The sequence below is a fragment of the Ambystoma mexicanum genome, chromosome 10 (assembly GCF_040938575.1).
Source record: "Ambystoma mexicanum isolate Mex_15411 chromosome 10, UKY_AmexF1_1, whole genome shotgun sequence".
NCBI lineage: Eukaryota > Metazoa > Chordata > Amphibia > Caudata > Ambystomatidae > Ambystoma > Ambystoma mexicanum.
Window position 1 is genome coordinate 914,604,878 of NC_090932.1, and position 23,805 is coordinate 914,628,682.

General features: G+C 48.9%; 1 protein-coding gene across 6 annotated transcripts in view; it reads right to left on the bottom strand.

The window, feature by feature from the left end:
• Positions 1–23,805, bottom strand: part of FXR1 (FMR1 autosomal homolog 1) — a 1,317,598-nt gene that overhangs the window by 924,466 nt on the left and 369,327 nt on the right. For all 6 annotated transcript variants that reach the window (XM_069618666.1, XM_069618663.1, XM_069618668.1 and 3 more), the window contains one exon: positions 11,774–11,867. In XM_069618666.1, the coding sequence (XP_069474767.1) occupies positions 11,774–11,867 (94 nt within the window). The remainder of the gene's footprint in view (positions 1–11,773; positions 11,868–23,805) is intronic.

Genomic DNA, 23,805 nt, shown 5'->3' on the forward strand with positions numbered 1-23,805 from the left:
CGATCACCTCCGTCCTCTTGTTATCGGGGACGAACTCCAGAATCAGGCCCAGCTTTTTCCACAGCTCCCCATCGTACCTGGCCACGAACGCCTGCGTTGTCCGCCTTGATGGTTCACGCCACAGTGTAAATAACCTTGCGTCCCATGGCGTCCAACTTCTTCCCCTCGTTGTCCGGAGGAAATGAGGAAGGGTTTGACAACCTCCAGCACGCAGTCGTCGATACCACTGAGTCTGGCGATGGTTGTGACCGTAGGGACTTGGGTGCAGACTCCGGAACCCTGCACTTTTTATCCAGACTATCCCGCTTGGCCGGGCCGAGCAGGGGTTCTTCAAGAGGGCAAGGCCCTCGTCCCAAACATCGTCCAGCAGGGGCACCGCCATGATGATCTTCCTTTTAGCCTTGCGCCTCTGGTACAGGAAACCCTCCTCGGTCTCCTCTGGCTTTAGCAGGAACAGTCTGGAAGCCTTGGCGACCATGCAATGGACAACCCTACCTCATCCGGTGAGGATGCCCTCAGATGCGGAGATCCGTCTGCCGTGACTATGTCTTCATCCGTTGTGTCCGTGTCTTCTGGGGTGAGGGCACCAGACGCAGATGTGGAGACTCATACATGGGCGTTGGATGACGCTTCCTCTTAGTCGGAGGTTGATCGGGGGCCGCATCCTTTTCTGGATATCAAACATCAAAGTGTACATCGTTCGGCAGAGCTGGTGTGACTGCAACACTAGGCCCCGCGTCGCCAGCGTTGCTGCGGTTGTCTGACATATCCTCGTGGACCGTGTGTAGGGAGTCCATGGACGGACCTTCCATGGCTTGGGGCACGACCCCGTGACTTGCCTGCTCCTCCCCTCCTTTTGGACCCCGAGAGATTCGGGAGGAGATCAGACGGCATCCTCTTCTCCAGTGTGCCAGCGGGCTTTGCCAGTCACAGTGGAGGCTTCCGCTTCAGAGGCAGGGACACCTTGGGTGCATAGGGGTTACCCTTCAAGTGGTCAGCCCTTTTTGTCTTTGTGAGAGCAGATGCCACCAGCTCAATGTTGAACAAACATTTCTCCTGTGCCGTCTGTGCCTTCTTGGGCAGGTTGGCTGCTTTTTTCTCAGCCCTTGGCTTCTCAGGCTTCTCCCGCAGCATATCCGGTTTGGACAATTTCCTTTTTGAGGAGGAGCTTGATCGCTGGATGGTGATGTTGATCGCACCCTGCCCATCGCGGAACCCGCTTACACAGTGACCCCGATGGAGCTGGACTTTCAGTGCTTGGCCTTGTCTTGGGCTCTCACAGATGGGGCGCCCTCAAAGGACTTAGAAGCCCGCTGCTCGGACCGACCGGTCCAGGGTGCGGCATGACCCTGCTCATTGCACGGGCAGGTGTCTTGGTACTCAGCCACGCTGCCACTCTACTGTGTCGATCCTTCATCATTTTCTTGGAGAAGCCGAGGCAGATCTCGCACTCTCCTTCCTTGTGGTCCGGATGAAGACAGAGTCACTGGAGGCGTTTGTTCCCTTCAAACACATTCTGTGGCACGCATCTGGTGCATGGCTTGAAAAGGGGCCTTTCGTCTTCTCCGTCGCGGTTAGAGGTGCAGAGTAGGCCCGATGGCCTTCTGGAAACTTCGACGATTCCCGCCCTTGGGGGGCACTTCAAATTCACCCACAAACGGATCCCGCTGACGGAGACAGCAGCACACAGGCTCTGACAAAAATATGAACTTTTTCCTGTTGAAAAACAGGAAAAATGTAAAAGTATCTCACGGAGCAAAGACTCCCAACCCTGAAAAATGCTGTAAAAAATCTGAAGATGGCTGCCAGAGGAGGTGCTTAGGGAGAGGACTTTAATTGGCTGGGGGCAGTAATTATAAGTTACTCACCGTAGTGACTAACGTACTCTTAGTCCATAGTCCCCTTTCCTCCATACTGTACGGGTGTCCCTTCCAAGTGACAGGAGATGGAACCTTTTTCACCAGAAAAAACCTCCTTCCCTTCAAATTTAGAGGCCTGCGGTGTGCAGCTCAGGGAGCATGCGCTGCTCTGACTCCGCCCTCCAGCGCCAGACCTCTGGCCCCATGGATGCATTGACAATAGATTTAACATTGCCTAATAACACCAGTATTATTAGGGCGGGGTAGGTTGGTGGGACTTATGGAGGAAAGGGGACTATGGACCAAGAGTACGTTAGTCACTACGGTGAGTAAATTATAATTATTCTTACGTTAAGTCCCGTCCCCTTTCCTACATATTGTATGGACGATTACAACTGAACGTAGCCCCAGGATGGAGAGGAGACCCTCCTTAAGCAAATAGGTTCCTGAGAACCGCCTGTCCGAAAGCCGCATCAGATCTAGAGCCGGCATCCAAACAGTAATGCTTGCAGAAAGCTGAGGGAGAGGCCGAAGTGGCTGCCCTGCTTATGACTTGCCAAGGGACATGGCGCTGGTATGCGATGGCCGTTGCCTTGGCCCGGACTGTGTGGGCATGCATGTTGGCCGGGAGCGGCTTGTGTTGGCCCTCGTTGGCTTCCTTGATGGCAGAGACCATCCAGCGGGATATGGGGGCCTTAGAGGCCTGATAGCCTGGCCTTGAGCCTCTGAAAGTGACAAACAGGGCGTCCGACATGCGGAAGCCCCTGGTCCTATCCAAGAAGAATTTTAGGGCACGCCTGGCATGCAGGCAGTGCAGCACTCTCTGTGCTTCATCCTTGGGATCGGGAAATAACGTAGGAAGGACCATTTCATCGTTCAAGTGGAATGCAGATGGAACCTTGGGCAGAAATGCGTCCGCATGACTACCTTGTCCTTGTGAAAGGTGGTATATGGTTCAGAGGCGACCAGCGCCTGGATCTCGCTGACTCTGCGTGCCGAAGTAAGACCGACTAGTAAGGCCGTCTTGATGGTGACCAGCTTAATGTCCACGGATGCCATTGGCTCGAAAGGATTGTGCGCCAGGGCACTCAAGACTATGTTAAGGTCCCACACAGGGTGCGGTCTCTTGACGGGCGGGAAGAGCCTAGCGAGACCAGTCAGATGTTTGACAATAGGGTTGGAGGAGGAAAAGAGGTCTTCCTCCGAGTTCCTCTAAGCCCCAATGGATGCAAGATATGTGCAGCAGGTGTCCATCTGTATTCCTGAATGAGCGAGGTGCGCTGAAAAGGAGAGTACGTCGTCCAAACTGCAGGCCAAGGGGTCGATTCCCTTGGAGTCTGCCCAGTGGCAGAATCTGGTCCATTTGCTTTTGAACCGGGCCCTGGTGGCCTTGCTCCTGGCGCCTTCTCCAGGTTGGCCTGTGAAAGGCTAAGGTGCCGAAGCATTACCTTCTCAGGAACCACGCTGTGAGGGCAAGTTTCCCCTGGCGCGGGGTGGATGATTCTGCCCCCCTGCTGTGCCAGAAGATGTGCTGGGCCTGTCGAAGGTGTATGGGGGGCACCTCCGAGAGGCTGAGTAGGTCCACTGGGGGTGAAACAAGTCACGCAGAGAGCCGGGGCCCTGACCCTGCCAGGATGCGAACTGGGGACACTTCTAGTTGTGCCCGGTGGCAAAGAGATCCACCTGGACTGCCAAGAAGAAAATCTTTTCCAGGGCCCATTCCAACATGCTGATTGCGAGTCTGCACAGAGGAGGGGATCTGGTGCTTCCCTGCTTGTTGACATAGTACATGCTGGTCGAGTTGTCTGTCTGGATGAGGACAACCTTGCCCTTGAGAAGTGGTAGGAATGCTTTGAGCACTAGCCAGATGGCGTTCAGCTCCAACCATTTGATGTGGTATTCCTGCTCCTGTCGAGTCCAGGTGCCGTGGACCGAGTGATCGTCCAGGGGGCCCCCCAGCCCACGAGCGAGGAGTCTGTGGTGATGGTGGCCTGCAGAGAGGGCGGCCCAAAGGGCTTGCCCATCCGTAGGTTGCCGTCCATGGACCACCAAGTTAGGTCCGGGTGGAGAGATGTAGGAACGTTGATCGTCTTGGATTGCGAGCCCGCTCCTGATTCCATGAGGCCGCAAAATGCAGCTGAATCCTTCTCACCCTTAGTCTTGTGTGCGGCACGGCTAACAGAACCACCGCTACTAGACCCAGGAGATGTTGGTACCACCATGCCGGGGTCACCTCTCTGCTGAGGAAGTGGGCGGTGGCCTTCTTGATGGCCGAGATCTTATCTTCCGACAGGAAAACCCTCTCGGAGCACGTGTCCCAAATGCGTCCCAGGAATGTCAGTCTGCGCTGGGAGCAGCTGTGACTTCTTGAGGTTGAGTGAGAAGCCCAGGTCGTGCAGTGTGTAGATAAGGGCATGGGAAGAGTGATGAAACGCTTCCGGAGATGTAGCCCTGACGAGCCAATCATTGAGGTATGGGTAGATGTGGAGGTCCTGCTCTCTGAGAAGGGCCGCCACAGTGTTCATGAGTCGGGTAAAGACCCTGGAGGCCGAGTTGAGGCCAAACGGTAGCCCATGATCCTGATCCCATGGGGCTGCCAAATCGGGACGTGTAGGTACGCGTCCTTCAGGTCCAGGGAGCACATCCAGTCTCCCTTGTCAAATGTCTCTGCTATAAAAGCTGGCGTAACCATCTTGAATTTTTGCAGGGGTAAGGAGAGGTTGAGGGTGGAAAGGTCCAGCACGACTCTCAGGCCCGCCTGGTGGTTCTTCTGAATGGCGAAAATCCTGGAGTAAAAGCCAAAGCCTTGCTCGGAGGCTGGAACTTCCTCCACTGCCTGGCTCTCTACGAGCAACCCGATCTCTGCCAAAAGAGTTGCTGTCCCAACTTGTGGGAGTGGAGGGGAGGAGGGAGAAGGGGGTGGGATAGGAAGGCAGTACCCCGTGGATACTACGGAAACGATCCAGGGGTCCGTGAAATTCTTTCGCCAGACTTGTGCATGGAGAGCAAGCCTGCCCCCCACTGGCGACACGTGTACCCGAAGGGGCGTGTCATGCCTTCTTTCCCTCAAAGGCTGAGGAGGGGGACTGGAAAAGGCCCTTACTCTCCCCCCGCCCCCTTTTTGTTGCTTGTGCCGGTTCTGGGACGGCGAGCGGTCCGGCTGCCTGGATCTTCGTTCCTGGAAGCTGCGGAACCCTCCATAGTTACGACCCTTCTGAGAGTGCTGCTGAGATTGGGTGTATGATTTGGGCAAGGTTTTAGTGAGAATGATAAAGACTTTGCAGTTTGTGAGCTGTTCTTTTTGTCCAGCTCCTCGTCAGTAGAGGAGTGGAAGAGCCCCCTCCCCCCCTCCTCGAACGGAAGATCTAGAATGCGCTCCTGGGCATTCGGGTTGAACTTCGTTGCCCGGAGCCAGGCTGTTCTCATGTCCGTGGCAATGCAGATGGCACGGCCTGAGGTATCGATATGCGCCACTGTGGATTCCATGAGGTCCTGTGCCACGAGCTTGGCTTCCGCTAGCCCCGCCTTAAATCGAGATAGGCATTGGGCGAGGAGTTCCATTGATTGGCGGCAGCCAGCATGGCATCTGCGTTGGCCTGACGCAGGTGCACGGAGGCGTTGGAGTAGATCTTCTTGCTCTGTGCCTCCAAGATCTTCTCCTCCCTGCCCAACAGCACCAGAGGACAAGGCTCAGGACAACTGAGGCTTGGAGTATAATGACGCCGCAGCGATCACTGAGGACTGTGGCTGAGGATGCGTAGAGAGCAAGAGTGTATCCCCCCTCCATCTGCCTGTACTTGGCGTCCAGGAGTCCGTTGACCGGCTGGACTGAGTGGGGCTTGAGCCAACCCTTCTTGGCCAGGGAGACATCGGTTTGCAGTGGAATCGGTTTGCCAGCTGTTCGACCTAGGGTTGGGGAGGCCCAGGTACTCTGCCAGGCCAGCAAGACGTTCATGGAAGACCCTGGCTGAGGATGGCGTGTCTGGATGGTCCTCCTCGTCCGTATTCTGCGGATGTGGAGGAGGGGTAGATGGTGCCGGAGGCTGGGGTACAGGGACCGCAGCCATAGGCTGAGGCAGCGGCAGAGGTTGTAGAGTTGGCTGTGGAGCCGGAGGAGGCGGCTGCACTGGGGCCCCGATGAATGATTCTGTGGTGCCTCTAGCTTAGGACTTCCCTGACTGCATCTTTGATAACCCCCATCTGAGGAGACGTCCTGAGGCCGAGAAAAGTCTCAAAGAGCACTTCCTGACCGGCCAAAGAGGTGGCAGGGGGTACCAACAGGGTAGCGGGGGCTGCTGGAGCTACTGCATACCCAGTCCGTATGGCCACAAAGGAAAGCTGCCCTTCGCAAATGAAGGGTAGACTGTAGGCCATGTACCTGGTTGAGGCCAGTCCTACCTAGACACTCGTTCTTCGCCAAATTCATGGAATGGCGTCAGACGGGTGCCCCTTTCTGGCGCGGTGGTCATTTTGTTGAGCTGCCTGCCCCGTGCCTGAGAAGTGTTGCTTGGCCTGCTGGGCCCAGTCTGGTCCAAGACTCTTGTGTGTGGATCACAAGGCCTACCCTGCTCCTCGGGTCTTGGCCCGGTAGGCGAGACGCCCTCGACCCGGGGGTCGGTAGAGCTGCGTTTAGGCGCTCCCTCGGACATATTGCCAGTAACAGGGCGTGGCCCCTCAGGTGTGGACCCGGTACCAGAACCCTCAGGTCCCTTGACACTGTGCCCGGGAGGATACGAGGACCCCTAGATCCGAAGGCCAGTAGCTGAAGCAGCCTTGGGGCAAGTGCCGGTAGAATGACCTGGGCGGTCCCTCCCGTGCTCAAGAGTCCCTGGGAAGGAGTCTCCCTTGCGGGGGTGTGTTAGACAATATAGGCCCTTCCTTGGGCCTAGCTCGATGCTTCACGAAGTTCTTGAGATCCGCAGGAGGCGACCTCTGGAATATCTCCCTCCACCGCTAGTCTGTTCTTCAGCGCCTTTGAGGACAGCAAGTCACACGCTGAACATGCTTGCCAACCGTGGTCTGAGCCAAGGCAACGTAGGCAGAGGGCCTGAGGGTCCAAAGTCGGGAAAAGGCCCTTTGCAGGATGGAAACCTGCTGAACCTTGTGTAAGTCGACATGCGCCGGGGAGGAGCGCAACGCCTGTGGACCGAGTACCTGAATGATAAAAGACAAAGAAGTTTCCGCGCGTGGAATTACATGGCCGAAGCAAAACCCAGGAGCGCTGGTGAATTCCGGCCTGTTCCCTGTCAATGCGGCAAAGGGGACCGAGGTGTGGTGCTGGAGAGCAGAGTCAAGGGAGCGCATGCTCCCTGAGCTGTGTCCCCGCACCCCTCTAAATTTAAAAAGGGAAGAAGGTTTTTTTCTGGTGGAAAACGTTCCGTCTCCCGTCCCTTGGAAGGAACGCCCATACAGTATGGAGGAAAGGGGACGGGACGTAAGAGTATGACAGCGATTGGTTTCAAGGAAAAATACAGTTTGTAAGTGAAAATGAAACTGTTTTTCATTTACCAAGGATTCCCGGCCCAACTAGGAATATTCATGAAAATGTGAATCCATGCCAGACCCCATGCTGGAGAATTGCATTCTGCCCTAACACAAACCAATGGAAAGGGGGGATTGCACGTGAAAATGCTCAGACTGTGTGCCTGGATGCACATGGGCTGGGCGAGGAGCAATCACATCACTCTTCACAGTTTGCTTCTTATTTATTTTGGCCATTGCGTTTGCCACCACAGTTTAGAACAGCTTGGAAGGGCACTTTACTATTACTAAATTCATTTGTACTCATTTATTGCTAGAAGGATGAAAGACTGTTGGCAATTTAAGATGCAGGTTACACTCAAATCTACAGATGGCGTGTTTAGTCCGAACCAACTTAACTGCCAGTAGCACATCTTTTTCTCCTGTTATAATAGTATCTACATGCAAAATATTTGGAGAACATCACAAAGCAGATTACATTTATTAATGCTAACCACCCACTTCCCAGTTTTTCACCTAACTTAACTTGTTCGCTTTGTGGCGTTTCAGAAGCAAAAAAGCAAGGGGGGTCCTGGGAGTACCTCTGCCGGACATTAGCCCCGGTTACAAGAGACTTACCCAGAGTCTTTAGCTCACCATCTTTCATAGAGGAGAAATATCCAAAACATATCCGTCTTTGCCCTGCCCTAGGGCAGTCCAGCACCAAAATGCTAAGCAATTCGCCTCTGAACAAGAGTACCAACAGCAACCCCAGACACTTGTTACGGTCTAGTGGGACCTCATCAGTAGGGTGGAGCTGTGCCTCTATATGAATAGTGAGCAAGGGGTCCACGTCTGGATTCCCCTAGTAATTTAGGGTGAGATCTAAAGTTACTTAAATATGCAATAAAACAAGGCGGGTCAGAAGGACAGATGCCTGCATCTTCCAATTTAAAGCTTTATTAAATGAAAAGTTAAAAAAAAATAAGGAACCAAGGGACGAAGTGCGCTACACCCTCATGTTCTGGATCAATTCATCATTATGAAGTGAATTGTTACAACAAGAATGCAACTCTACAATAGATTTGTGACTATGGTATGCCGCCGACACATGTTACAACCTACACCTACGTCTTTTTCAAGGCTTTCACTAGTTCCCAGAAAAGGCTCAAACTGCATCTTATTTCTAACTTGCAAGTTAGATATTCTATCCGTTTATGGACTATTCGCCTTTCATTCTCTTCTAAAATGCCGGGAACTATTTTACTATTACCATCCTTTCTTATTAAAATTCTACTGTCACTCGACTCTCTAAAAGCAATGGACTTCTCCCACTCTAAATATCTTAGGCTTTCACAATCAATAACCAATCTGTCACTCTGAGTGTCATAATTGAAACAGAAAAGGAGTGCCCCCTTTGTCGCTGACAGAGGGGGAAGCGATAGCGAAAATCAAACGGGGGTCATGTCAAGCGGAACAAAATGAGAATCTAATACATGAGTGTTAAACAGACAAAGATTAAATAGAAAGAGCCCGGAGAAAGACCAAAAGGACAAACCATCATACAATTTTATGTCATTTTGTAAAAAATATATAGTCATTTTATTATATCACAAAACAGATAAAATTCATATTCAGACTGTATAAGCCTATACTAGATATTGGTTCAATGTGTTACACATAAAGTACATCATAATAGTAATACATTGTACACCATTAAAGAGGACCAGCTAGAGGGTCCACAACGCATGCAGCAGTGCAAGGCACCAGAGGCCCAAGGTGAGTGAAGGGGATCACTCAAGGAGGGAAGACTGTGCCTGCCCAAATGCCTGCGAAATCCTAAGAAAAAATCTAGGAAGTCGCAAATTTGAAAGTAGTGTTGATTTTAATAAAAAGAATTGTGCAAAGAATTGAATAGAGGTGCCATTTGTCAACTGACCTAGTGAGGGGACTAGTATATGGACTTCTCCCTCTCTAGATATCTTAGGTTTTCACAATCAATAACCAATCTGTCACTCTGAATGTCATAAACAGACTACCAATGCCTTAATACATCTTTCACAACTCTAAAGATTAGCCATCTCCACACCTGGGTTTAAACTTTGTCCCTGAAGGCAGTCCACCCTCAAGATGGCCTATTGGTGAACCACATGAAAAAGGAAAGATGCTACATAGCGTAACTTGACCCAGCGCTAGTTTAAGTTCTAGGTGGACATTGCTAGCTTACAGCCCAGGTTTATGATCGCCTTTTCTTTGAATTTGAGGTACTGAGGAGGAAATGGCCCAGTTTCCCTTGTTTACTTAAATGGAAAGGTGCAAAATCCTACATTTCTCTTAACTACAGGTTTGCACAACCTAACAAACTAACTAGAGTGCTCGTCAGTCGTTGGTGAGTCTAAAAGGAAGATCTGTCTTCTATCCAAAACTAACCTATTCTGTCCCTACCGCTAACCACACAAAGGCACATGAGAATGACTCCCTTCTCCTGTGGTCTGCTTTTCAGCACAGTCACTTTAGTAACATATCTGTAGGTAGTTTTTGACAACTACTTTAGCTCGCACAGTTCGGAAATGGGGCCTTCAATTCCTCCATCGTGTCCTTGACGCCTTGCTTCCCGTTCAGAGGGTTATTCTCTCTCTTTATCACACTTGCCACTTTTTCTCTATAGAACTTGTGTCTTTTCCCTGGCTGGGTCAGATAGAAATATTCCCATAAGGGATTTTCTTTTTTTTCTTTTCACTTGATAGTTACTGGGATGAGTAAAAGGGTTCCAATAACAATTCTCGCTTATTCCCAGTTCTTTATTCTATTCCAGTAATGATTCTCACTTATCTGCAACTCATTGGGTTTACTGAGACTAGTATGAATGTCCCAATAACGATTCTCTTGGTCATCTATTATTGCTTCCTTATTACTACAGGTATCAGGGTTCAAATAATTCTCAGCTTTCTCTGTTATTTCGTCTTCACTGAGACGAGTATGAGAGCTTTCATAGGTGTTCCCACTCTTTGGTAATCTTACCTTCAAGTCCTCACTGGGACATGTATGCTTCTTCTATTTGTTATATTCAGTATCCCTCTCGGGTCTGCCACCTACTGAATTACCTCTTTGTCTTGGGGTTGGCGTCAGCGGGTCCGCCTTCAGGATGGCATCCTTTCCTCCTTTTGTTAGGTCAGCTTTGTGGTTCTCTGGTTTCACACTTGTGCACTGTACCCGTTCTGTGTTGTGAACAGGTCTGTGGTCTTGTTGTCGGACTCAACAGTCCACCGCCTCACGGTCACGCCACCACCTAATCTTCTGCTGCTAGCTTGAGGTTTCCTACCCTCAACTTCACTCGCTGGTGTGTGCCTGGTCAGCTTTGCACACCAGCTTTCTTACTAGCTTGGAAGCTGAAGGTCTGTGTCTGTCTCTCTCTCGGTCGATCTGTCTCTCTCTCTCGGTCAGTCGCTCTTTGTGTCGGTGCCTGCGTCTCCCTCAGTCGGTGTGTCAGTGTCTCACGCTCTCAAAACAGGATGACTCCTTGATTTGGCGTGGCTGGGTCTTCCTCATGTTGATTTAATGTTCTTACATCACAATTACAAACATTAGCTTGTTCCTTATGTCTTCTCCTGTTAGAAGTCATTAGTGGCGGGTTGTAGGTAAGTGATTCAGGGAGACCTTGTCCCCAAGGGGGGGGGCTCTCACCCGGTGTGGTCCTGCTTGCCTCCAACCATAGGGAGGGTATCACATAGCAGGCTCTCCTACCAAGCCTGACAGGGAAAGGCTCCCCCTGGGGAGAAATGGCGTCTCAAACATATGGAGAAACAGAGCATGCATGTGATTTTCTGCTATTCATGCAATTTCAGTCATGTCATTTGTACTCAAGTACAAAATATTTAGCTTCTCTGCGCCCACCATAAATAGAAAACTACAAGTACTAGATACTGATATGATGGGGCTCTAAAAATATTTTTGGGGTTTCTAGACTGGTAGACATGCAACAAAAGAAACTAAAGTAACCTGCTTTCGTAGTCCTCGTTTAACACGGGCATGCAGATTTTTTGTGCCGATCTAACAAGAGTCACCATGGAAGTAAACTAGAAAGTTTGTGATTCAGTTTGTTGTCTTAGAAGGATTGAATAGCAAATTGAGGCTTTAAGACACAGATACAGCCACTGCATAGCAGTCAAAAGCATTCACAATTATTATTATGGAGGAATCATTACAGTGTTCCCTCAAAGAAACTCAAAGTGCCATTTCAGTAACAGGTACTTTTCTTTCAAGTTAAGTTGCGATATTGCAGAGATGTATTAGATATATACCTGGCAACCAAGACTGTTCCTGTCCAAGTGTATTTTGATCTGATAATTATCCAGGAAATGCAAGCAAGTGGTAGTGTGAAAGATGATGCCAATGAACATTTTGAATTGCAAGCCCCACCCAAAGTAACAAATGCACAACAATATATTTCTTACCAGTATAACTAACTGATTAGATTCTGCCTGGAAATAAATCCGACATGCACCCACAGCTTTTTTGAAATCTTTGTGTGCACTCTCACTTGAGCATCTAGAGAAAAACATACAAATAAAATATAAGTGAAAAAAGCAAGATACACTAATGAGACCAAACCCTGAGAACACTTGAGGGGACAACATATGGATATTTCAACTTGGCAGTATTATTTGTATTGTCATCCCCGTTTATAAATCCCCTTCACCTTTTGACTGTGAAAACATTTGTGAACAGAGTTTCAGGATTGTACATTCTCAGTCTTCACTCTAAATAATCTTGAACTTGTAAACCGGGTGCAAAGCCCTGACCTTTGCAGCAGAACCGTTTACTTTTATTTTTGCAACACCAACATTCTGCTCAGACAACTTCGAATGCAGTATTCATCTGCTTTTGCCAACAAAAATAAATGTTACTCACTACTGTACTCCTAGTTTAATGTCCCCTTTCATGCATACTTATTAGAGTTCCTGTAGAGCGGGGACGGGATTGTAGCAATGGCAAGCACAGGCACATACCCCTTTTGAAAAGCAGGCAACGTGCACGTAGTGCGACTGCATCCTATTCCCTGGCTCCTGCGCTCACTCTCCGCACAGTCCCTAAACGGCAGACTGGACCAGGATGACCAAACTAGTTTAGAGGATGTAGGGTTGGCGTATGGAGGAAAGGGGACATTGGATTAGGAGTACAGTATTAAGTATGGTTAGTAACTTTTTCCTATTCCGAAGTCAAGTCTCCTTTCCTCCAAACATTTGGGAGCATATAAAGCACTACTCTAGCCCACGAAGGATGGAATTTACACTGTTGCACAGAAATTCCTTGTGACTGCTACTACAGACTGGGTATCAGCCCTGAAACTACAGTGAAGAGCATAGTATTAGCAGGAAGATGAAAGAGGAGCATGAAGCGGCTTTGAATATGGCCTTCCAGGCCACACACGTTGGAAGGCTACTGCCACGTTCTTCGCTCTCAAGTGGGCATGTAGGCCTGAGAGGAGGAATCTTGCCCTGAACGTTTTATCCATGAGAAATGCATTAGACTATGCATCTCGCCATAGTAGCTTTAGCCACTTGTTTGCCAGGCTGTATCACAACAAGTCTTTCAGAGGACCTGTGAGGCTTAGTCCGCCATAGAAAACCCCAGGTCACTTCGAGCATCGAAACAATGGAGCATTCTATTGGCTTCCATCTGTGATTATGGAAAAAAATAAAATGTCCTGGTTCATGTGGAAGTCTGAGACCACCTTTGGCAAAAATTAAGGGTGGGACCTAAGACTACTTTGTCTCTGGAAAGGAAAAAAGGGATCCTCTACAGATAAAGCCTGTAGTTCGCTAATATTATGGGAAGATGCAAGTGCCACCAGCCTGTTTTCCTTGTCAACAGATAAGTGGCTTGAAGCTTTATGTTGCTGGACAGTGCTCACTCCCTTACCTTACATGCACTGCCAGCGCACATAATTTCACCGAATTGGGGCCTCTCTCTGCTTGTCCACGTAACAGTCACTACATTGCCTGTCAACACGAGGATGTTGGAACTCTATCAATGGTAAGAACGCCTGCAAGGCCAGGCAGGCTGTGTTCAATTCCAGGAAGTGTATGTGCTTGTGGGAATCCTCCTCGTTCCATCGGTTGTGGACTTGGAGATCCGCAGAGTTTGCTCCCAATCTCGATAAAGAGGATTCTTGTGATGGTAAACTGGTGAGGAAGGCCCTAGAAAGGTGTCTATTGTGGTAGGTCAGACGAAGGAGCTGGATATAACGGGACGATTCTCACAATGTTTTATTTTAAAAGAAAATAAAGAAAAGGCCCATCTATTCACAAAAATAAGGGTTTGCTCTAACTAACTAGGGTGCTCATAGTCGGGAATGTAGTTGAAATCAATTCTGTCCTCCATCCAAAGACGACCCTATACTGACCCTACCACTAAGGGGTCCAGGAGAATAACTCCCTTCTGGGCAGGCCTCGAGCCTCGGAATCTTATCCTCAAATAGTTCTTTGAGATTTGCTGAACCAGTTCCTTTAGTTCCTCTAGGGGACCTTTAGACCTCCTGGTTTTACCCTTTTGTTCCTCAAATACTGTTCTTTAGTTTACCAAGATAGGGTCTTGGCCCCTGTTCCTTTTAGAATCTTGCAGTGTCCCTTCATTGTTTCCTACACTTGGTTGAAATATCAGCTCCAACTTGGATTGGCTGAGTTGAGCTTCAAAGTGTTCTTTACACTCTTTACGACCTTCACAATTTCTAATGTGAGTATACTGATTAGCTCTACATTCTCCACTTTCTTTGGAGTATTCCAACATACTGGGACGAGCACGAGTAGTCCCTTTGTATTCTTCACTTTATTATAGTCACAAATACTAGGGTGAGTATGAGGAGTCCACTTGTATTCTTCGCTTGCTTTAAGGTATTCCCAACCACTGGGCACGAGTACGAGTCTGAGTATACTCGTTACCTGCTCTCAGACTTCTCCAGCCCTTCTCCCCACCCAGGTCTCCAGCCATTCCAATGACTACTTCTTAGTTGGGTTGGCGGCGTAACTGGTTCTTCCTCCTGGGTTGGGCTCACTCTACTACTACTATTAATGCAGCCTGTGTTTCGTTCTCCCTTTTCTGCGTGGCTCTGCAGAACCTGTTCCGCTGCGGTCTCGGTTAGGACAGCTTTTCTAAAGTCCAATTAAGGGCTTCATAAAACCATATCTGAAGCAGTACAAAAATCCACTCTTAGTATAAGGCTATACCACCTGAGAACATTTGGTAGCATAGACAGAGTAGGCAGGCTTATCTTAGGTGGGCGGGAGGGCTGTAGCTTGATACAAAGATATTGAAGCATACATATGGTCAAAAGAAACAAAACACTATGTATTGTAAATAAAATAAATGATTTTAAATACATGTTGACAAAGCTAAATTTCGGGAAAGGTAAGTTCTATCGCATATCAAACAATTATAAAAAACAAAGTATAACCTTATTAAGAATAGCAATAAGCAGCTCAAGTTGAGTCTAACCTAATTAACACATTCAGAATGGCATTAAGCTATTCATGGGGAGTAAAACCTAAATAGGTAAGACCTTTAGAATACCAGAAGTAATTCAAGGACAGCAGACCCTATTGGTCATAACATACAGTGTTATTGAGCTATAGAATCACTTAATTAGACCAACAAAGTTACAAGTATATCTCACAACATATGTAACTGTCTTCTGTTATGAATGGATACAGTTACACAACCACAATTACTTTTAAGAACACAGTTCAGAGATAGTAATATAACTCGTGTACTTTTCAGAGGGTCCTTAAGCTACTCGGGGACAAGTATGAACCTAGTGAAACTATTTTAGAAGTGCACTAAAGCAATTCAGAGAGAAAGCACAGCCCTGCATTACAGTTTAAGAAGAGCAGCTGCCATTCAAGGTCACTATAATCTATTAGTATATAAACTTATTACACCATTTCTACCCATATACTTTTCAGAGGGGAGATACGAAACTCTACAACAAGTATTAACCCAGGACTATCTTAGCTATGCACCAAGCTGATCAGAGGAAGCAAAACCCAATGGTACACTGTAAGAATAACAATCTTTTATTCAAGGTAGGTAAACCATATTGGAAAGATGTTACACATTCCTTTACAGGATAATAAAACAGTACCAAAACAATGACTTTAAAGAGTGGAACACTATTCAAAATAAACCAGCTCATTTACTTTAAGGATCAAAAGCAACCGAAAAGGTAATAACTTTGGGACACTTTGTAACTTATTCTTATTTATTTACTTATTTTATTTATTGGACGTTTTTGTGGCGCCTATACACATATGTTTCCAGGCGCCACAAGGCAAAAGAATATAAGGGGGTATGGTCTCAAGAGAGTTGGGGGTTCTGGTGGCACATAGGTATAAAATGGTAACTGTCGTACTAGGCCTTGTGATGTTCTTACCGTGCAAGTGCAGAGAACAAAAAAGTGAAGTGCAGGGGAGGGAAGGAGGTAAGGTGCGGGGAGGCTGGGGAGGAGAAGAACAAGGGGGAGGAGGGGGGGGGTGCAGGAAAGGGGGGCCAGGGGGCTGAGCAAGTGCGGAGGGGAGCCGAAAGGGAAAGTGCAGGGGCAGCGGGAAAGGGAAAAGTGCAAAGGATGGTGTGGACCAGAGTCAGGCTAGTCGGGATGCTGAGGGAGGGTGGGGGTGTCTGGTCAAGGAGGGCCTAGCCCACTTTAAGACTCATACGGGACCGAACACCAGTCACAGCGGCAGAGTGACATTAGCATTAGGGGGAGGGGGCATGAGAGGAGGAGAAAAAGAAAATCTTGAGCAGTTTCCGTAACTTGAGAATATCCGGCTCAAGTCTGAGGGGGCAGGGAGGACATTCCAGAGGGAGACTCCTGCCGAGGACAGGTCTCTATCTCCCACTCGCTACTTGGAGAAACGTCTACCCAGCAGAGAGTTCGAGCTAGAGGACCCAAGAACTCTAGCAGGGAGGTATTTAGGAAGAGAAAGCTGGATTGAAAGGGGTCCCAGGCCCCAGACAGGCTTGTGGATGATGCAAAGGGTCTTGAATTTGATCCTTGCAGTCACTGGGAGCCAGTGGAGCATAGGGCTGAGAGATGCAGTCCCTGGGATTGAGGCCAAGGATAAGTCTTGCAGCCCTATTCTGGATTAGTTGGAGAGGGCGAAGGGAATAAAGAGGCAGATTGAGGAAGAGGCTGTTGCAGTAGTCCAGCCTAGAAAGAACGAGAGCTCTGGAGACATTGAGTTTCTGGGGGAAGGTGAGGAAAGGGAGAATGCCTCTGAGGAGATGGAGCTGAAAATTGGACTTCTTGGCAAGGTCTGATGTGCGGAGAGAAATTAGCCAAATATGACTCCAAGATTTGTAGCTTCACAAGAGTGGAAGGGGAGGGGACCCAAGGAGAGTGGCCAGAGAAGGGGCTGGAGGGTGCAGACGGTGAGCAAGTGTTCCAATGAGAAGTATCTGTCTTACTGGCATTAAGGCAGAGATTGTTTGCAGAGCACCATGCCTGATTAGCAGTCAGGCAGTCTGGTATGAGAGAGGAAGGAGAGGAGGTAGAGGATGAAAATCCATGGCAATAGGATAGAGCCCTGAGGGACGCCACAGGTAGAAAGTGAGGCAGAGGTAAGGAAAGGGCCCAATTGTACTTGGGAGGGTCGGATTGAAAGGAAGGAGTTCAGCCATGCCAGTGCCCGGTCCGTGATGTCAATGGTATCACAGACGATTTATGAGGATGCCGTGATTGACAGTGTCAAAGGCAGAGGAAAGATTGAGAATGATCAGAACAGAGGGCGAGTTAGAGTCCAGATTTTAGGACGGGTCTTCACAGGTGTTTAGGGGAGCTGGTTCTGTGCCCCTGGATGCTCTGAAGCCCGACTGTTGATTGTGGAGGCAGCCAACCGATTCAGTGTGAAGCGTCAGATGGGGGATGACCAACTTCTCCATGAGTTTGCCCACGAAAGGTGTGATCGAGACAGGGCGATAGCAGGGCAAGACGAGTCTGCAGAAGGCTTTTTTTTAGGAAAGGGTGCACAAGCAAGTGCTTGAAGGGTCGTGGAAAAGAGCCCTGGGCAAAGGAGTGGTTACAGGGGTCTGCCAAGGAAGGGGCGCAAGAGAGGTCATTGAGGGTTCTGAAGAGCAGGGGAGCACTAGATTGGAGGAGCCTTTGGAGGAGACTTTCATAGAGCGAACTACTCTAGAAACCTCATCCGGTGCAATGGGTGAGAAGGAGGAGAGAATGGGTAGGGGGGGGGGGGAGTGGCCAAGGGAGGCAGAGGAAGCAGATTGTAGGGGTGGAGGGCAGTAACAGACAGTGAGGACAGCATGTCCTGAGTTTTGGTTGAGAAATGGGAGGCAAGCGCAGTGCAGAGTGCTTGGGAGGGGAGAGGTGAGGAAACTGCAGTAGGATTGGTGAGTTCCTTGCAGATTTTGAAAAGCTCAGCCGTGTTATTGGTTGCCCCGGAGATGCAGGCTTGGACATGAGCTCTCTTCTTGGAGCAGATGGCGAGACGATATTGACTTTGGAGCAGGTGAAAGGCCAGTTTGCCAGAGGATGTACCCGAGGCCTGCTTTCAGTAACTTTACACTTGTGTTTAAAAGCTGCCAAGTCAGAGTCATACCAAGAGTTGCATTTGAAGGCAGGCTTCATGCGGATCCTCGTGGCAGCGGCAAGGATGTCGAGAGGGTTAGAGATGGAGGTTAGCCAGTGCAGAGTCAGTAGAAGAGTCAAAGGTAGGGGCAGTAGAACAGATTAAAATGGCAGCAAATGCAGCATCTGACACAAACTTCATTGGTCGAATGACCAGGAAGGCTACTGGCAGTGCAAGTGGGGGCATCATTTAGGGGCCAGGAAGCTTAAGGTGGGAGGAGAGGAGAGAGTGGTCAGACCAGGAGAGAGGGGTGGTTAGAGAGTTGGAGAGGGGGATATCAGTTGAGATGCGAGAATCCAAGGTGTGTCTAGCAGAATGGTTAGGACCAGAGGTAAGAATTTTGAGGAACAGAGTCAGAGGTCATGAAAGAGTACATTGGCCAAGTGCGGAGAGTTGAGATGGATGCTAAAATCCCCAACAAAGAAGTTTGGGGAAGGAGGCCAGGAGAAAGGAGGGGAGGTCTACCCATTCCGAGAGGAAAAGGGATGCAGGTCCAGGTAAATGGTTATGAGAATGAGGGAGAGAGTAGGGTAGACAGCCTGCAGACAAGGCATTCAAAGGAGGAATAGGATCGAGTGGGAATGTTGGTGGCCAGAACCCACTCATGGAAAGTCAGGGGCACTCTGCCCCCAGATCGAGTGGGCCTAGGATTGGATAGGATCTTGTAACCTTTGGGAAGAAGGGTGACAGCAGAGCAAGAATTCAGAGTATCTAAGTGAAGCCGATTATCCCCTTTAAATGTTTTCCTGGGGAGTAGGGGGTGGGGGAGCAAGGGTGGAGTACCAACAACAGAAGGGGGAAGGAGGGTATAAGGAAGAGAGTGGAGCGACAGGAGGGGTGATTGAAAAGAGACGGTAGATGTCTGTCAAGAAGGCTGAGGTTGGGCTGAGGGCCTTGGGCCATGATAGTGTCATTACGATAGACATTGATGCACCTCGATGATGAGAAGTGAGCCAAGAGCACTTCCCCATCTGGTACCACTATTAATGGGCGAGACAGAAAAAGGGAGAGGAAAGAGACCATGGGTCAGGAGAAGGAACGACAAAGCGTGACAGTCTGCCTGGAGGAAGCATTGACGTAGGTGTCTACTATGGGCAGACCTGGGTTGGAGACCAGGAGAACCTTCTTAAAATTCTTCCCTCCAATTTAGAGGGAGGGAGGATAGGTGATGGAGAAGCAGATAGAATAGAAAGACTGAACACCATAGGGAAGGGGAGGGGAGGAGTCAGAGGGTGCGCAGTGGAGGGATAGGCACAGAAATGCACAGAACTCACCAAGCGGTCTAGCAGCAAAACAGCACTAATAACATGATCCCAGAGAGGGCAGCAGAGTTATAGGTACAAGAATTGAGGTACAGACATACCAGAGGGCTGTCAAAGCAAAATATCTAGCAAAGAAATGCCCAAATTTAAGAAATCATTTAGTACCAGAGAATGCTACGGCTACTTTCAAGTAAACATTCTAGGTTCAAAGTCACACCTAGATGCGATTTTTAAAGCCGAGCACTAAAATGCAATTCAAAACGGTTCCATGTGTTAATATCCCTGCAAAATCATAGCGATACAAAAATATTGCCATATTTTTGCTGTGATATTAAGCCATGGACCCTGCGGGGGGACATCCGCAACCCCCGCTCCCACAAATTATCCCACCTCCAAAAATATTGCCTATGACAGGCCAAACGACCATATGTACGGCAATATTTTTGGTGGGGGTAATATGTAGGGATACATTCAAAACAAACTGTGCAGGCTAAGCGATGAAAAGGGACAGTGTTAACAGAAGATGGTACCAGAAAGGCAGGGTGAAGTGCAGCAACAATTAAAGGTTTTGATTTGCTGCTAGTCGGTGAAAAAGGCAATCGCATGAATGATTAACCGTGCAGGCGCAGTGCAGACAGGAGTGGCGCTAAGGCAGCTGTAAACGTAGGAGTTATTTGGACAGTGAAAGCAGAGCTCTTAGGCAGGATGTGCAAAGTGAGGTTGGTCAAAGTAGCACCAAAAGGGGTAGGAAATGGAAAAAGGAGGCTGCAAGGTCATGGGTCACCGGGCATTGTGTTGTGTAGACATGTGGCGGCTTACCAGGTATGTGGTGGATAAAGTTGGGAGCCTGGGACTGCTGAAGTGTTGTAGAGAGGAGTGGCCCCTCTCAGGTTGGGACAGAGCCAAACAGGGAAGGCCAGGACCCTTTTAGGTGGCCGGCGATCACCTGCCGGCTCCTTCTCAGGGGAGAGGAATTAGCACAGTGATCATGGGCAGCCAATCAGGGCAGGCCTCACTCAGCAAACAAAACAGTTGATGTTGATGCCTAGTGGGCAGCCATGTCCAAAAGGTCCCTTGCCGATCTCAGCTGGGCCTGCAAGGCACTTCGCGGTGGGCGTGTAGATGGAGGGGCATCCATTGAGGTGGAGAAAATAAATGTATTACAGAGATAGTTACATCAGTAACTTCTTTACCAAGTAAGTACTTTTTACACTTGTTATAATTTCAAGACAGAAGCCTTATCTTTTAGAGTCCTTCCCTATTCTAGAGTATGAGTTTTCTCAGAGGCAGAAGAGGGACCCTAGTGGTCTAGGAGCCAGTTTGTAGGCATGTCAGGGTAGGGGTCAGTTGCAGGAAAGTCAGTTCCAGAGGATATCTTGTTGAACAAGTAAGTATTCACTTAAGAGTTAGTTAAGTGTTCAGGGACTACACAGAAGGTTCCCTTCTATGCGTTCCAGCGTTTGGCCTGGGCAAATGTTATGGGCAAACATCCAAACCCACGAATGACCCACTCAGCCTCACAGGTTCGACACAATACTTAAGGTAAATATTACCCAAGCCAACACAGTACCTCAGCTAAGAAGAGCTTCTGTATGGTCATTTTCATGATGTAGCAGCACAGGACCCGGTCCTTGGAATCTTGGGTCAGGTGACGAAACAGACACTGGATGGGAACTTGCAGCAGCAGTCGACAGAAAAGGCTTCCAACTAAGGATTCAAGGCTTCTCGCGGCTCTGTGCATTTGTCACCTTTTACAGGAACCAGATAAAGAACTAATATCACTGGTCGGATTCTCTCCACTCTCTCGGTCCAGCACTCTGGCAGGGAGACTTCAGGGATTCGAATCGTGTCTCTGGAGGTCCAGCAGGAGTTCAAAGTTTCAGCAGGAATCCAACGTTGGAAGACCGTGCACCGCACACTGGCTCCAGGTCCCTGGGTATTGACGATTTGAAGCCCAGCATGGTTGCAGCTCATCAAGTGATTGCTCAAAATGCAGATCTTCTTGAGCCTATTGGGTCTTACCAGCCTATTGGAAGGAGCCTTCTTCGGGATCCCCAGGACGATTGGAAGGAAGGGTTCAAACAGGCTCCAGATTCACAACAGGCTCTCCGGGGAACTGGAATTTGTCACAGCTGTCTTTTCCTCATCTTCCTCTTCGGATTTGGTTCCAGCGGTCGACTCGCCAGCAGCTTCCAGGGACTAATTATCAGGAACTACAGCATAACTTATACAAACTGTCCATGCAGTTTAGAGACAGGGCCGGCTGGCAGTTCAATCAGAACAGCCAGTTCCCCAGTAGGAACTGGTTCCTTTCAGGCAAGCTGGAAGACAAAGGGCTGCAGAGTTTTGGACTCCTCCCTCGATTCCTGCCTTCACAGACACTCTGGCGCCAAGGAATGCAAAGGACTCCCACCAAAAACAAAACTTCAACCAAAATCTTTCCCGCCCAGGATGGCAGAAGGCAGCCTAAGAAACAGCAAGAATACTTAAAAATAGCAAAATAGGAGGCCACCATTCTTGCAAAATGGTGACCCTCCTATGGATTACCACGGCTGATTCGACAGCCAGCGAGTAATGAGACGAAAAAGTCATTAGGGTATAACCACTGCCACCAGCCATTAAAGTTAACTTGCTATTGTAACAAAAATGTTATCAGGTAAGGGAGAATGGGGAAACAGTATATCTCCAACACTCCACACAAAGTGGGGTGTGCTGGCTCACTATGAAAAATTTAAAGGGTATTGGAATCCAACTTTACTTCTTGGGAACAGTAGTTACCCCAAAAATAAGTGAAATTATGGGAAACCCAAAGGGGAAACCCAGCCTAAGCCCAAAAGGTATAGGGCACTATAAATCCACACAAACTATGTAGAGACACTAAATAGGTCACCCATAATAAAAAAAAAAGAGTGAAGACAAGGTGAGAGGGGACATATTCCCACTCACCTAGGAATAAGGGAAAAAGAAACACCAAGTTCAGCAAAAGATTATGGGGTTGACACAGGTCAGAAAGATGTAGCACTAATGTGAATATCTTACCCAACACTCTCAGCGTAGTGTTACCCAACACCCCTGTTTGGGTCACGCCACTGCGTTGAGTTGGTTCACAGGGATAGTTAGGCCTTCAACCTGCTACATGCCTCTTTCTCTTCTTGGTTGATTGCGTCCTCTCTGACTACTTGCTTCTCTCTCTTCCCAAGTTCGAACTCCCTGGGTTACACCAATATTGCACGTTGGTCCTTCTGCTTTTTTTATGAGAAAGTGCTGGTGTGAAGTATTCACCAATCCGCACGGTGGATGTGCGCTTGCCTGGGCTTTTTGAAATATTAAATGAAATTGACTGATGGTATATCAACATCTGGAAAATGTGTGTTGCTAATCGGCACACGGTTTCCTATGCTCACTGCACGAAATACGCATAGAGCTGTGTACTCTGGGTGGACACAGGCGGTCGCAGTCCCTCCTGTCATATTGAGCTGGGATATGACAGCCCGGAGTACAACATGTCATCTCAGAATGGGGAGGGCCAAACCTTTCCCATGCCATGGGCAGCCTAATTAACTAAAAAGGCTCCATGGATCCACCCTGTCCTTTTGTTGAGGCCTCTAGTGGCAGCATTCACACACTATCGGAGTTTAAGTCAAACGGGACCGCTTGGGGCCTGGCTGCAGAGGCTAACAAAGAAGACCGGAAACCCCCAACACCCGTTCATATGCACTCTGTAAACCTGATGCCAGCTCCTGCCTTCATTATCGATTGACAGGCAAATGTCATGTCTTGGACTGTGTGTTTACAGTAGTCATCCCTGCAGGGAGACCCCATTCAGAAGGTAGGTGTATGTGGTTTGACAAAGACAGAAAGTGTTGTCTTGCAGTAGCTTCATGGGAGACCTGCTGCTTTAATCAGGCACCACAGAGAGCTCCATTAACCAAAGAGACCTGTTGATCCACAACAGACAGGAATATGGGTGGGACTTAGTATTACATGTTTTCACCCCTTTACCTTTTCTGTTGCAAAGCACTCTGGTTATGACCTCATGCATACAGGAGATTGTTGGTGGGGACCCAGGATTGGTTCATTAAGGTAGGCTTATCCTACATAATCACTGTGGCCCATTTGGCTTTAAAAGAGGGCCCAGCCCCTCTTGGCAGATCTGAAGACTTTGCAAGGAGTAACAAGAAGAACTCATCATTGGACCCTGGGTGAAGGTACAGTCTGCCTCCCATCTTCCGCCAGTGAAGGAAGGACAGGGCCTACAAAGAGGGAAGCAAGATCCCTCCCCTAAACCTCGCCCAAGGAACAGAGGGAGCTACCTAATCCAGAGGACCCTCTGCAGCTCCAGAATCGGTACCCAGCCAGTACACAGAATGCCCTGCTAGGCTCTGCAGCAAGCTTCCTAGGTGGGAAGTGCCGGAGAGTGTCTAAACCAAACCATGGACAAGGCAGCCGCCTGAAACGCTTGCCTCAGCTCTGGGCCGTCCACCTTAAATTGATGACACACACGCAGTAAAGAAGCTAGGAGGAGTGCATCGACAAGCATCTATTAATGTCCACCGTAAAGGACATTCGAGCCAGTCGAGCCCC